We start from the raw sequence: 15894 nt of genomic DNA on the forward strand, positions 1-15894 counted from the left end.
CATCATCATCATCATCATCATCATCATCATCATCATCATCATCATCATCATCATCATCATCATCATCATCATCATCATCATCATCATCATCATCATCATCGTCATCATTCTGTGTATATTCTTTGTGTGGATCTTGATTTCTTTATTATTTTCTAAATTCTTTAAAGTGTAATTTCTAAAGAGTGAAAATTGAAAATTGAAGTCTTGAAAAAGAGTTTAATTTTTAATCTTTAAGAGTGATGAGCTTTCTATTCCATTTCTTAAGATTTAAGAAATTGACTAATAATCATTATTCTTCTCACATTCGAATGTGATTGATCAATTCCTTACGGTTTAAGATTTAAAGTTTAGATAATGGCTTATTGTAGAAAGCCCATGAGATTTCACTCTTCAAAGTAAGAGTCTCTCTAAAAATTTTAGAGTATATATAGTTAATTATGTAATTTTAATAATGTTTTAGTAATGTTTGAAAGAGTTGTAAACTTCAACTTTTATAGATTGTAAATTTCTTTTAAGAATCTCTCGTTATGTTTAAAAAAAAACAATACATTTAAGATGTATTAAAAGAGTCAGTTTATTAAGATTGTCTGGGATATTGGGAAATGCGCCATTTCAAACGTCGAACGAGTCGGAATGGCCTACTTTCCCAATTGCTCGTTCATTGTAAACTCTGAACTCCGCTCCGGGTAGGGTGGGACTAAATGTCTTTCGTGTCGATTAAATTAACTTTAATCCGATTGAATTCCGTTAGCATTCACATCATTGCATGTCAGTGAGCTTTAACAACGCGTTAATAGCCGGATTTTTTCCAATGTATCTCATCATTTCTTATGCAGCCTGTAATTTCTTATACAAACCTTCTATCATTCTCAACTGTACGTTTCAAGAAATATTTCTCTCTTCAAACGAAAATTACAAGTTGTATTTAAAGAAATCTGTTGATTTAACGTAGTTTCTTTATTTGCTTCTCTTTCTGACTGAAACAAAAATGTAGATGGATTTAACGCGGAAACTTGTTTCAATTTCGAGCAACAATAAAAGCTACTAAATAAATTATTATTACATTTTTACGGAAAAGATAGTTTTGTTAAAATATTTAAAAATTTAATTAGACACACACACACGCACACACACGCGCGCGCGCGCGCGCACACAAAATCTGAAAATAATTCTATTTGAGCATCAAAATAATTAGGATGCTTAAACTGGATGCTAAAATGTCAAAACTTTTTACAGCATTGCTCATTATGCTTGAGATTCCTACAATTATTTAATAATTATTTTAATAATTTAACAAAATTATTTTCGAATTATTTTAGCTAAATTTTTAGCTTATAAATTTTTAGACTTAAGCAAATTCGTTCTTTCCATGTTTTCTTCTGAAAGAATATGAAATAAAACAAGTAATTGCGAATCTACAGACAATTCGAAATAAAGATTTAAAAAATGTTTAAAAATAAAGAAAAGAAATAAGGAACGTTTTAACCGATGTAATATGATCCAAAAAGAAACATTGTTAAATAATTGTGAAAATATCAATCGCATCAGCGGGACGCTGAGGGAGGATATGAATTGTGGAGGAGTAACATTTCTAAACCTCGTGAGAAAAACCAGTTTTTCAGGTCCAGATTTTAAATCTTCGGTCTTTGTTTGCGTGCCAGGTGCAGGAGCGTCTCGAAGATCCGCCGGTGCCTGTAGAGCCAGTATGCTCATCCGTCTGTGACATCGTCGACGAGGTGTGCCACGCCTTCCAATCTTCCAAGGATTTCTACGTTAAAGAGTTAGTGAATCTTCTCGATAACGTACACCTAAGGGCGCTCCTGGAGACACACGACGCGGTCGTAGAACGTAGGGAAGCACCTTCCAAACCGCCTGATCCGCTCGTGTTAACGATGCCAACGAATAAAAAAGAAGCAATGCCTATCAGGGTCGTGGGCCTTCGGAGGCAACCGGATGAACCTCTGGTAAGGCTATACTGTAAAGGCTAAACAAGGCTACATAGTAGAAATAACTCTGTCGGAAAATAAACGAAACTTGTATTATTTAATATTGAAGAAAAAATAGTTCATTAATTCTAATTTTGATTAGTCCGTTCGAAGATTCTTTTCTCTTCTTTCCGTTCAACTTAAAAACGTAATTATTGTAGTTATTCAATGAGATTATTTGATACTGCGACATGTAAACTAAGTTTAAAATCTAAAGTGAGATTGGAAAAGTTTATCGCGAGAGAAGCTTCCCCTTCGCGAATTAGTCCGCCAGATTCGCCCGAAAAGAAAATGTTGCAATTCGTAAATAAGTACGAATATTTATTTCTCTGATATGCCACGTATTTCGGTGATTTTCTGGTACTACGCGTTTCTTTAAGGTATTCAAAAACGCCGAAATATGACTAGCAATTTTCGGCGTTGCATTTAAGGCATTATTGACCGTTACGCGAGGAAGACTCCAATGTCGCAAGTGAAATACGCCTCAATTCGATATAATTAGACAAGAGTGAGACGTTATTTTTATATCTGTATTTTTCTAGGGTCTGACAGTGCAAGTGGATGAAGCTGGAAATATGATCATCGCTAGAATCCTTGGTGGTAGCACGGCGGCTCGTCAAGAACTTCTAAAGACCGGCGAGGTAATACTCGAAGTGAACGGCAAGAGAGTTCGAAACCCTGAAGAACTCCAACAGGCAATTCAGGATGCTAAGGAGAATCTATCCTTGAAATTGGCTCCAGGCATCGCATTGGAAACAAACCAACCTCTCAAGTCCACGGTGAGTTACAAGCTGTTTTTCCATCTCGATGCCTCTGGTAACAACTATGTTCTCCTTCCTTACGATGCTCATTCAAGCGCAAAGAATACGACGTCGGCGTCGTAATCGCAGAGCAATGAAAATTTATAATAATTTCGTCAAGCTGCCGCTTTAATTTGATTTATCAATTTGATTTATCATTGCAGTGTTACATGAGGGCCCTCTTCGATTATGATCCCTCGGAGGACACGCTTCTGCCTTGCCGAGAAATCGGTCTACCTTTCCAGAAGGGCGATATCCTTCAGATTGTTGACCAGGCTGATCCGAATTGGTGGCAGGCGAGAAGAGTAGAGGGCGAGAATCTTGGATCGCCCGGACTGATACCCTCATTGGAACTGGAAGAGCGCAGAAAGGCATTCGTATCCCCTGAAGCCGATTTCGTTCACAAAATCAGCATCTGCGGTACTAGGATATCTAAGAAGAAGAAAAGAAAAATGTATCAATCCAAATCGAACGGCGAGTTTGATAGTGCCGAATTGCTTCTTTACGAGGAAGTTGCTCGGATGCCACCGTTTCGACGCAAAACTTTGGCTCTAGTCGGGCCACGCGGCGTAGGTCGTCGGACTCTGAAGAACAGGCTGATCAATAGTGATCCCGAAAAATTTGGCACTATCGTACCCTGTAAGAAATATTTAATTAATTCATATTTCATTAATCGATATTGGTAACTTGATTATCGATACTGAGCGAATATAATCTCTTTGCAGACACATCGAGACCGCCTAGAGTTCTCGAAGAAGACGGCAAGAGTTACTGGTTTACCGATCGCCAGTCCATGGAGATCGATATCAAGGAACACAGGTTCCTAGAACATGGTGAACACGGTGGACATTTATATGGCACGAAATTGGACTCGGTACGAGAACTGATCAGAGCCGGCAAGATGTGCGTGCTAGATTGCAGTCCAGCTGCACTCAAAATCCTTCATAACAGCACCGAATTTATGCCTTATGTCATATTCATCGCCGCGCCCGGGATGGAGCAGCTGAAGTGTTTATACGATCTCGGGAGATCGACTGGTGCCAGCAGTCGAAATCTAACGGTATTCTTATCCAAAGTTTGCTCTTATATTTTCATAAAAATTGTCTTTCCCTATATCTCAAATCTCTACATTCTCTTTAGAGTTCCTCCTCGATTTCATGCTAGCAATCTATATGCGACAACTTATTTATTTCATTGTTTATTTTATTTTTATTCCATTACTTTAGTTAATTGTTGTATAAATTTGATGTTGGCTTTGCTAGTTCGACCGCCAGAGTTCCATCAGGTACAGCTCGAGAAGAGCCAGGACATTGGAATCTCTCGCATCTTTATATGAGGTTTGTATCGCATGATTCGTATTGTTTTATTATATTATTATGCAGCATGTATTTACAGCAATCTGGAATGTCACAAAATTATTAATAGTTACGATTTAATTACGTATTTTAATATTTCTCTCTTTTTAGCACGATATTCTTTTATTTTAATTCATAGAATAGAGTTCTTCAATGCTTAATCATAGGAACCATGAAAATATAATATCTTTCTCTTAACAAGTCTTCGTATCTTTATACATAAATGTCAAATAACTTTAAACTTTTTTTACAACCTGCGAAATTAAAGCTATGTTGATGATCTCGTCTAAAATGCATCTTACACGCTTTTATCATGAATTAATTAGAAAAGAAATATTTTATATAATAGGATATTGTGAAAATAAGAAATTGATTGATGCTCCATTTCACAGGAGGACGATTTAAAATCTACGTTGGAGGAATCTGCGGCCCTGCAGAGAGCCTATGAAAAATACATCGATCAAGTGATTGTAAATGAAGACTTTGACAATACATTCAGGCAAGTGATCGCAGCTTTAGATGCCTTAGCCACAGAGCATCAGTGGGTGCCGGTCAATTGGATCTACTAATTAAGTTCTGAAATCAGTGTTCGACATCGAAAGACTCGAGAGTCAAGGGTTGGAAATTTTAGTGCGAATAAAAGAAAAATTGTTTATTACTGCCCACATCACGTACGAAAATACGAGATTACGAGAAGTGGTATTCAGAATCAGACTTCGTTTTTGTCGCGCGGCTAGGAAAACGCAAAGCACGTGTAATCAGAGTACAAAGAATGCTACGAATATCTCACGCCGCGAAGCGATCGACGCATTACTTACACAACGTTGTCGCGACGTTGTCGCGTAAAAAGCGCGATCAAGAATCTCATTATTATCGTTTATCATAATTAAATATAGCGTTTATGTTAGTTTGTTATAGATTTACAAACGACCCGTTTTGCGTATGGAATCTCATTAAAAATCCTTATTTCACACATTATATATTAAATCATAATATATAGACTTTCCATACAGCACAAAATTTGCAGCAATATTGCTGCAAAATCTCTGAAATATTGCTGCAACATGCAATATTGCAACTTTTGTACAACTTTGTGCTATAGGAATTGCAGAGAATCGCGAATCTTCTCAATAATAATATGTGAGACTGGTTATACTCAAAAAGTGAGTACTTTTTTACAATGAAAAATCACATCATATCGCACGCTACATTTTTACTGCCAATCTCGACAACGACTGTAGAAGCAATTCGGGTCGATTGATGTGTTAGACAGACCGCCGTCCAGTTAATTTTAGTGTATTTTTAATTTAATTAACGATAACTGCGTACATATATACGATCATTTATACCTATTCGCGACTCCGCTATACACCTTTCTCGTGAATTCTGTTTCGTGTTTCATTTTGCTATTCGTGCACGCTAAAGTAATATTCCTGGCATGGAGTGCCTTAATAACGCGAAGATTATAGGCAGTATTCATATTCGGTTCTTATATTTTAAGATCGTCTTAAGATGCTAATATGATTATCTGATTGGTTCATGACATCTTAAGACTGTGACGTACTTAAGACGGTCCTAAGGTTCGATTGTGAATATCAGCCTACAATTGATTTAATGCGAAGATCTATTATGTCGACTTGACAGACTCATCTTGCATTCGGATTTCATGATGGATAAAAACTAACCATTGCCTTTTTTCTAACGTCTCCGACGGACAGTCGCATGTTCACGCATATGCATCCATACGTATACACATTCGAATTTTTTAATTCACACATGCATCTTAAAAAAAAATACATATACTTATAGGTTAAAAGAGTTGCTTTATACACAAAATACAACTATAAATATATCTGTATATTAAATCGAGACACCTGTCCCGAAGAGCAACGTGATGCACGATGTGGAATAAAGTTTATCGAGTATTTGTTACGGATTAGAATTGTGCAACGAATGAATTATTATTTCAGTATTCCTATCCTCGCTCCTTTTTCAGAATTCTGCGAAAGGACGTTTAAACCGAAAATGTTACTAACGATAGATATAAGGATTTAATAAATTTTTATCATCAAATTATAAATTGAAAATATGTAATTAAGAAAAACAATCATTTTTATATATTATATTCTCTTCTTTTCTTTTTAATACAAATCTGTATCAGATTTTTCTCATATATGTAAAAATTAAAACAGATAAAAATAAAAATCTCAGGGAAATTAATTTTTTTTAGAAATAATATCTAATATTTATTTAAAAGAATATATGAAGAACGTTCTTTATAAACTTTTGTAAATAAATTTATGCATCATAAGCACTGTTATAGTAACATCTATACAATATTTTATTTTTATTATTTGTTATTATTTGAAACGATTGAAAATAAAAGTCTCAAGGAAATTAATCTCTCTCATAAACATTATTTATTTATTATTATAAAGGAATATACAGGAAGCATGTTTAATGATCGAAATAAATTTATATTTGCGTTATAAACTTTCATAATGGTACATATAACATTTTTATTTCATAAAAGTAATTAAAAATTCCTTTAATCTTTTATTTATGAAACTTAATCTTTTAAAAATATATTAATTTTCACCAATGATTAACATTACAGAAATAATGAACTCGTGATGAAAATAAAAAACGACTATCAAATGTTATTGATGTTATCATTTAAATAAATTAAATAAATGGAGAAAGATTTTTCTCAGTGCGAAAGTGGCGGTCTCGAAATTATAAGGCCGGTTCCTTTTATTTACACTGTATGTGAAATTCCTCGTTCTTCTCTCTTCTTCTAATGCGCGGATACATATCTGTCTTTTTTGTAAGTGCAGCAGATGTGTACGAAAACGGATCAAACGGGGCCTACCGGCCTACCGGCTGATCGGCCAATGGCAGCGTATTATCTGCCACGTTTCAAGGTGGCAGAGTGGCTTGTCATAAACTCATGACACGTACGTGTCCTGCGAGAAAACCCTCGGGCCGCTGTAAGCGATCGCCGCGTACTATCCCCTCGCCGTCGTCGGGAAGATGCAGATGTTACGACAACTGGACGTGCACCCGAAGGTGCGCGAGGAGGCAGATATCCTCGTGAGGACTTTCAGCGGTGCTATCGGTAAACACAGTGTATTCTGTTGCGATATCGAACAACGACGACGATAATCATCCGTCGCCGGCGAAAATGAAATCTGGAGAACCGCCACGAAGATCGAATGTGTCGTTTACGTTCTGCACTAAATAGTGTTGCTTGGTGTGAGGCGAAATGATACGAGCGATTAACCTCCTAGAATTTTTCTGCTCTCTGTTGACTCACTAAAATACTCGACTGAAATTTTTTTATGAATTACAATATATTCCATTAAAATATTTTATCCGGATCATCCAACATTTTAATTCGTGTCCTGTAATATTCATATAAATGTTTATTTTGTTTCTCTACATGTTTCTTGATGTTGTTAATAAAATTATTTGTTTACACTTGGCTGATAGTAAATAAAGCGCAATTTGACATATATTATGCTTGATAAGATGCCTGTATTTTTTTAGCTGACTGTTTTTTAACTTTTGCAGTTCATCTTTCTTCCTTTTCTCTTTAGGAGAAAAGAAGAAGAAGAAGATGAACTAATGCAAAAATTCATTTAAAAAGAACAAGCTTAAGAACCTAAGAATTGATCTCATGTTACACCAATGCAAATGATGAAATAATGCCTTTTCAGTTACAATCATTAGTACAATCATCATGGGCATACTATTTTTGTCAGAGGTAAACTATTATCTTACACCAACTATGAACGAGGAATTATTTGTAGACACATCCAGAGGTTCTAAATTGAGAATCAACTTGGATATAATAGTTCCCGCTATATCTTGTGATCGTAAGTATAAATTGCACCGGTACATAGGCGAAGAATGATATCAGTCTCAGTCATTTCAGTGTTTTGCAGTTTTATCGTTAGATGCTATGGATACAACGGGTGAACAGCATTTGCACATAGAGCACAATATTTTTAAGAGACGGTTAGACTTGAACGGTAACCCTATAGAAGATCCACAAAGGACAAGTAAGCATAATATTCTTTACAATATATACAATACCAACTAAAATATATACAATGCCATATAAAAAAATGTTTTATTATAGATATTACAGATGCAAAGGCCATGAGTAAAACTACAGAGAAGGTAATGCAAGATTTCTATAGGTATCTTCTAACTGAAATTTCCATTTGGAAATTAGTTGTTATTAGATAGAATTTTTACAGGCAGTGGAGATCGGTTCTACTACAGAACTCTGTGGAGATTGCTATGGAGCAGCCACAGACACTATGAAGTAAGATCCCATTTTTATTAGGAAGTGAAAGTATAATATACTGAAGTATAATTCTATTAGTATTCTATTTGCAGTAGAGTTTATTCATAAGATTAATCTACAATGCTCTTTGCTTCCTGTTCCCTATTTTTTTTATCCATTTTTATCTCTTTACTTCTTATCCTGTTTCTTCTATTTTATAATCAGGATAGCAATCATGAAACTTTCCATAGGACATATATACGAACATACATACATAAAAATTTTCACTTTTCACGTTTCTGTTCTAGCGAAAAAGTTACTTGATCGCTACTTTACGCACCTATCATGGAACAAAATCGGAATGGATTCCGATCGGAATCCATTTCGATTTTGTTTCATGATAGATGCCCAGAAAAGAAATTGATAAAGTTGGAAGAGATAAAAAAAAATGATTATCGATAAAAGTCGCAAAGAGAAAAAAAGGAAAGAGGTAAAAAATAATAAAAAATAAGAAACAAGCAAACAGTACATTGTAGATTACATTAGTTGTTCTTTTTAGTTGAACTTCTTTCAGTTTACTCTCTAAATTCTTTGAAAATCTCACTTTAAAGAGTGAAATTCACTCTAAAAGTTTTAAATAATATTTTTTCTTTTTCTATTAAGAAGATGAAATCTATCAAACCTACATTTTATAAAATTTCATTTGTTCACAGATGTTGCAATACCTGCGAGGATGTATGGGAGGCTTATAGACGAAAAAAGTGGGCTCCGCCGGATCCGGCTGAGGTTAAACAGTGTCAAAATGACAAATCCATGGATAAACTCAAGCATGCCTTCACGCAAGGCTGTCAGATCTATGGTTATATGGAAGTGAATAGAGTCGGTGGTAGTTTTCACATCGCGCCAGGCGCCAGCTTTTCGGTCAATCACGTTCATGGTGAGCTAATAAAATTCAAGTTTTTTTAAAACAATATTTCTAGTATCATGCTTTTATAAGCTCGTTCTTTGATGCCACAGTGCACGACGTTCAGCCTTACACTTCATCCCATTTCAATATGACGCACAAGATTAGACATTTAAGTTTTGGGCTTAACATCCCAGGGAAAACAAATCCTATGGATGGCATGACAGTGGTCGACATGGATGGTATGTCCTTGAAATCCTTAATTCTATTTTTATTAAAGACTTAATAACTCGCGCTTACAATACAAACAGTGCAACGAAAAAAATAGGCTGCGAGATACTCAATAACATAGCTCCATTCACGTTGACTCGTGTATTAACATCGTATCCCTGTTCCGATAGCCATGAATGTGCCAAATGTGCCGCCACCTTGAAGCATTACCTTGCCAACGCTGTTTAACAATTCTCTTCCCCTTAGTCCATATCTGAAAAAAGTTTCATAATTATATTCAAATTTTCTAATGCGTATGTACCAGTATTTTCTTCATGCATTTTAAATACCTAAGAGCAGAAAATCCTCCAAAGAGCGCACCAGAGGCCATTCCTACGCAAAATCCAATTGTGAAACCTAATTTCATTCTATCGAAACAAGTTGGTCCTTGTTGGTAGGCTCCTCCAGGTACTACTGGCATCATACAGCCTACAAAACAGTTGTAGTGCCACTATTTGTTTCACTTTCCATAAACTATCTTTTTTTATAGCTTTTGATCTTAAGTAACAATAACTTCAAAATAAAGAGAGAATTTAATAAACTGAACACTTTTCTTGAACAGCTTTGCGAGTTTTTCATTTATGATAAATAGAAAAATTCTTCAAATTTTGAATAGAATTAAATATTTTTGTGGAGTTTATATTGATACATACAAGGTTTATTGTGCACACACTTACTGTTAAAGTGTCTGTTACGTAATCTTGTGGCGTGCGCGGTCGATCGAGAGTGATATTATTCTTACTTTTCAATTTTATGTTTGATCGTAATTTTTGCAATTGCCGGAATTTCTCAATGCATTGCAGAATTACAATATCGAGAAGACGGCCATGATGGTTTTGCAACGTGATCGAAAAGACAGTTGCGCCGTCTGCTGTTTTCATTTCGTCTGTACCGTCATCCGTGGCGGGAAATTTCAATTACATATCAATGAAACACGTATATAAATTTTGTTTTTGGAAAAAACTTAAATTGATATTTGTTCTTATTTTAAGGCCGTCTTAATATTAATAAGCGATTTTGGTTGATATTCATATTTGATTCTTATATTTAAGACTGTCTTAAGACTGTCTTAAGATGTCAAGAACTAGTCAGAACTGTATTAGCATCTTAAAAAATGTCTTAAGAATTACTTAAAATGATTTCAAAATATGATTGACGATTTTGAGACTGAGATATTTAAAATGGCCTTAAATATCTAGAGACACAGGTAGTGTCTCGGCGCTAAGCATAGCGCGAGACACTGCTGTGCGTCCTTTAAACTCGCGTTAATTTCGAAATACTAGCTTCAGATTGGCTGTCACAACAAACTTGCGTCTAATTGTCACATAACTTGCGTAGAATGGGCTCTTTTTACGCGAATCAATGAGTTGCATCAGATCGAGGTTATCGGATCTCAATAATGACTGTTAAGAACTAACTATGAATGCTAAGATTTATAATTTCTGAGCATTGTCTTGAAGTGTTTACATTCACATATACTTCCTTTTTTTAAATAAAAATAGAAAAAGGAAGACATGAACATATTAATATGTTTAGAATTTTGGAGTACTAATTTAGCGAAATGTAGAATTTTTTCAGAGAAAAATTAAGAAATGTATTATTTATAGAATATAAGATATTAAAATCCCTTTAAAAAATGATATATAATTCAGAATTCTTTCAGTTTTTAGTAAATAGTTAAGGAACTTTTTAAATTACTTCTTTTTCAAAATTGGGGATTTAAATCTACAAACAAGTTCTCTCAAATCCCTTTTCATAATTCTCTCCCTCGCGCGCGCCCGCCCACACACACACACACACACACACACCACACACACACACACACACACACACATTATAATCGCATATTGAGAAGATCCGTCTGATTTTTTTCTGTCAATATATGACATTATTGTTCTGTTTTCAGCCGCTATGATGTTTTATCATTACATCAAGATTGTCCCAACGACATACGTTCGCGCGGATGGCTCGACGCTTCTCACAAATCAGTTTTCCGTAACGCGACACTCGAAAAAGGTATCCCTGCTCACTGGCGAATCTGGGATGCCGGGTATATTCTTCAACTACGAATTGAGTCCGCTCATGGTAAAGTACACGGAGAAGGCGAACTCATTCGGGCATTTTGCGACGAACACTTGCGCAATCATTGGTGGTGTGTTCACTGTGGCCGGTCTGATCGATTCGCTGCTCTATCATTCGGTACGTGCGATACAAAGGAAGATAGAGTTAGGGAAGTACAATTAAACACTTTGAATCTGGATGCAACAGCATCGATTATCCTATTCCGATTCTTTGTTCTTCTTTCATCGATATGATAGTGTTCAAATAATTTCGGAATATATTGTCTTTAAATAAGTGAGTCGCTGAAAATGGATTGGAATTAGTAATAATCGTTGATGTGACAAAACGGCCTTAGATGGATAATCAGATTAACTAGGATTAGTTAAAAAGAAGTATTATTAAACACACTCGATTTTCTATTGAAAATCGAATTTTCTGGACAATGATGCATTTTCATTGTACTGTTTTTATTCAGTGTGACTATTCTCATCTCGTTTATATTAAAAGTATCTTAAATATATTATTAAATACTTAGCGTTATAAGTACAATTGAGAATACTTTACGAAATATCTTTTTATATGATGTAAAAAAGAAATTATATATAACTTATTAATATGATAAATGCTTTACTTGCTTTTTATTTAAAGGCGATAATTTTTTAGTTTTAACGATGTAAAAACCTATTTATATGTGATGTACATAAAAATCAGTAAAATATAAAAACCTATTGAATTCTCATGGAAATAGGAATATCAGAAATAATTTGAAAAAGTATCTATTAACATTTATTTACATTTATATTATAATTAAAATGTTTTGAGAAATGCATTATAAATATCAACAGATGTCCTTACGATATCTCTACAGAACTCAACGTCTGTACCGCTTACTAAGGCCAATGGTGAAACATACATTGGTTTAGAAGGATTATACTGTGCCTTTTTCATTTCCACCAGAAACAAATGCCTTTGTTGGAGTCTAGTTTTTCGACAAAGTAAAATATGTGGCATCCGTACAATAAAATCATGTTGCAACTGCATTTCGTTGTGAGCATAATCGAACGTACTTAGCAATCTGTCACGATCTGAAAGCATAATTTAAGAGATAAATTTATTTACGAATTTTAAAATTATGTTGCTGCATACACTTACTCTTGCTCCATAGTCTAGGCAAGGTGAGAAGCAATTTCTTCACTTGCATCTGATCAAAACCCATCTCCTCCCTTATACTGAACGTGTTTTCCATTAGATGTATCATCCTAAATGTTACTACTTTGGGTCCCTTGACTGTTAGGTTTCTGACTTCATTGCCGTGTAGCTTGAAATTGCTCTGGAAGTAACCGAGCCTGCCATCTATATCCTTTGTACTGAACGAGAGCCAGTTGGGATTCTTGCAGATTATCGTCTTTATCATCAACACGTTGAAATTATGCGCTCTCAAATATCTTATTCTTGTGTGCAGATCGTCCATGTCTTCCTTGAAGATGTTTGGATTTTTTGTAATGAATGTACCTAAGTAATCCATAGGTACTCCACAGTCATGCAGGAATCTTATATATGGTTTCACGTCTCGATCGAAGTCCAGGTTCAGGATATACTCTACCATCCCTTCTTTTGTCTCAAACTTGTACAAACTGACTCCAAGATCTACCAGCTTCCGGATTGTGCAGGACTTGTTCGCATATTTAGCGAAACTGAAGGTCGGAGTAAGAGGCGGACCAATGTCTGACAGGTCTTCGGTGCAAATATCCAGAGGATGCGGCAATTTTATGTCACTATCATCTAGATAGTCCTCGCGAGCTATGTTTGCATTATTGTTCAGGTTAAGTTCTAGCGCATAATTTTCATCGGTTTTTGGTGATTCTGACAAGACACTCGATTTAGAGGAGGCTCTCTCGACATCTCTTTCGAGCTTCCTCGACACACATTGTCTCGACCCACCGCTTCTTGAGACAAATCTAATTAAATCTACCGCGACTGGTCGTGCTGTCAACACGAGTGAGCAACAACGTTGAAACATGTTCGATACCTGTCAGTTCTGTTATCGCATCAGCGTCAAGTAATTTAAGTTAAATACCGTCGAATTATTGAATATTACACACTTTTGTTAAAGAAAAACATTATAATTTATCATTCAACAGATACATTCTGTTATAAAAAAGAAACTGAGTGCAGCCATCTTTTAAATCCAAGCTCCCCTAGTATTTAAGAAGTGAACTACATAGCCGCAATTGCGAATTTTTTCGATGGATAATTTCGATGGATAATACAATTTTGGTTTCTCACGCATTCAATGTTATTTAGGATTGCATTACAAAACGTTCTTACCAAAAAAATTTTACTTGATACACAGGGTGTTGATAAGTAACAATAAAACTCTCACATAGGGATAGAATAAACTAAGTCAAAAAATCCTCTACTATTTTACAATTTTCGCAAAGTTAACAAGATATTAAATACTATAAAAATCGCTGAATATTGGTTTTTATTAATTTTTTACTCAAGTACTATCAACTTTACAGAAAAACAGCAAGTGATAAATGTTTATTTTCTTCTCAGAATTCTGAGAATTTTTCAGAATTTTTTAGTACTGCATTTTCTCATGTTGATAAAAATAGTTTCCAATAAGAAAATGCAGTAAAAAAATTGACAAAAAAATTTTGAAAAAATTCTTAGAGCTCTATGAGAAGAAAATAAACATTTGTCTCTTGCTGTTTTTCTAAAGTTGATAATACTTGAGTAAAAAATTAATAAAAATTAATTCGGCGATTTTTAATATTTAATATCTTATTAACTATTGCGAAAATTGTAAAATAATAGAGGACTTTTCGACTCAGTTTTTCCGCTCTAAATCTATTTTTGTCTCTTGCTGTTTTTCTGTAAAGTTGATAGTAAAACTTGAGTAAAAAATTATTGAATATTATGTAATTTTCAATATTCGATCATTTTTAATAATTAATATCTTAACTGTTGCGAGATTGCAAAATGGAGGACTTTTTGACTCAGTTTAGTCTACTCTACCCCTATATGAGTTTTATCATTGCTTATCAAATACCCTGTATATAATATATACATGTAATGTATACTATACTGCGCATGGCTTAGTACCGAGATATTATCAGTGTCTCTTGATTATGTCGATACTATATTATATCGTAAAATTTTCCTCGAAGAGGACGATTTTGAAATATATATAAGTCTAGATAGTAATATTATTAATAAAATAACATTATTAAAATAGCATATTATTATTAAAATAGCATATTATTAATAAAATAATCCATTTTAGATTTATAATTCAGAATGTCAGAATTCAAAAGATTATTTTATTTATATGCGGCATAAGCGCGAAAAAGAATCGAAGTTAGAATATTTAAATAAAATTAAAATATGTAAAATATTTAGCTCGAAATTGCTAAAAAATTAATAATTAGAAAGGTCAAAAAGCACAAGCAACTATTGGATCTTTAAAAATAAAACTAGTTTAAGTAAAACTAGTTCTTTAAAAATAAACTAATTTATTACAAATTTATGTTTAAGAATTAATTAACTTTTTTATCCATAAGTAAAATAAAATAATATATATAGTCTATTAAACGTGTGTAGTTTTGATATATATTGCATTACGCATATATTTAAATAATATATAAAATATATGTTAAAATAGTACATATATCTTGTACATTAAAATATTCTGTATAAAAAGTTAGAACACATCAGACTTCGATCCTCAAATCGTAAAGTGGGTTTAAAAAATAATCAGAATATCTATAAAACGTAATTATAACTGAAAGTTATTACCATGATGATTGTCTCAGATTTATTATCTTAAGCGTGCCAATAGTACTTCGTATAGTGATAACAAATTGTATCGCATTGCATGAGTCATCTGTAATGATACTTACGTAGGAAAACATATAAAAACGAATCCGTACACGCTCAAGTACATTTAATAAGATTTGCAATTTGCCGAGTCAGCGTTATGAAAGGAGGGCAAATGAAAAATGTGAAGAAGAGCAAAACGAGACTTGTATGAACAAATACTCTTTTATTATCTTAAAACGATTAAACGCGTTATATTAAATATAAAGGCGGCAAAGTAATGCGCTTTGATTTACATCAATATACAATATACAATTGAAAACAATACAACACACCACATCCTGGGATATCCTATGTTCCTTCGTCAAAATCGTGAAGCACGACTCGTAGTCGTGGAAGGCTT

At 34.0% G+C, this 15894-nt stretch overlaps 3 protein-coding genes across 3 annotated transcripts; 2 read left to right on the forward strand and 1 right to left on the reverse strand.

The window, feature by feature from the left end:
* The first annotated feature begins 1916 nt into the window (after nucleotides 1-1916).
* Nucleotides 1917-4709, forward strand: LOC105617280 (MAGUK p55 subfamily member 6). The gene is made up of 6 exons (XM_012198849.1): nucleotides 1917-1964; nucleotides 2528-2778; nucleotides 2907-3424; nucleotides 3511-3845; nucleotides 4048-4122; nucleotides 4533-4709. The coding sequence occupies exons 1-6, from the start codon at nucleotides 1917-1919 to the stop codon at nucleotides 4707-4709; spliced, it is 1404 nt and encodes a 467-aa protein (XP_012054239.1).
* A 2464-nt stretch (nucleotides 4710-7173) lies between these two features.
* On the forward strand, nucleotides 7174-11852 carry LOC105617302 (endoplasmic reticulum-Golgi intermediate compartment protein 3). The gene is made up of 8 exons (XM_012198871.1): nucleotides 7174-7258; nucleotides 7860-8018; nucleotides 8088-8204; nucleotides 8285-8325; nucleotides 8406-8473; nucleotides 9148-9371; nucleotides 9452-9580; nucleotides 11515-11852. Exons 1-8 carry the CDS (start codon nucleotides 7174-7176, stop codon nucleotides 11850-11852), a joined length of 1161 nt encoding a protein of 386 aa, XP_012054261.1.
* Nucleotides 9594-13689, reverse strand: LOC105617291 (transcription termination factor 3, mitochondrial). Its single transcript, XM_012198860.1, is given in 6 exon segments — nucleotides 9594-9822; nucleotides 9899-10037; nucleotides 10389-10432; nucleotides 10434-10494; nucleotides 12583-12754; nucleotides 12822-13689. Coding segments are annotated over 5 exon segments (1206 nt in total). The 3' UTR covers nucleotides 9594-9822; nucleotides 9899-9976.
* Between the last annotated feature and the right edge of the window lie 2205 nt (nucleotides 13690-15894).

This window comes from Atta cephalotes (genome assembly GCF_000143395.1).
Source record: "Atta cephalotes unplaced genomic scaffold scaffold00001, whole genome shotgun sequence".
Taxonomy (NCBI): Eukaryota; Metazoa; Arthropoda; class Insecta; order Hymenoptera; family Formicidae; genus Atta; species Atta cephalotes.

Bases quoted from the DNA above. Each gene is read 5' to 3' on its own strand.
- LOC105617280 (XM_012198849.1), top strand. From the start codon at position 1,917: ATGCCTATCAGGGTCGTGGGCCTTCGGAGGCAACCGGATGAACCTCTG. The intron at 3,846-4,047 runs GTATTCTTATCC...TGGCTTTGCTAG, and splicing joins CCAGCAGTCGAAATCTAACG to TTCGACCGCCAGAGTTCCAT. The intron at 4,123-4,532 runs GTTTGTATCGCA...TCCATTTCACAG, and splicing joins CTCTCGCATCTTTATATGAG to GAGGACGATTTAAAATCTAC.
- LOC105617302 (XM_012198871.1), top strand. From the start codon at position 7,174: ATGCAGATGTTACGACAACTGGACGTGCACCCGAAGGTGCGCGAGGAG. The intron at 7,259-7,859 runs GTAAACACAGTG...ATGCCTTTTCAG, and splicing joins GACTTTCAGCGGTGCTATCG to TTACAATCATTAGTACAATC. The intron at 9,372-9,451 runs GTGAGCTAATAA...TTGATGCCACAG, and splicing joins TTCGGTCAATCACGTTCATG to TGCACGACGTTCAGCCTTAC.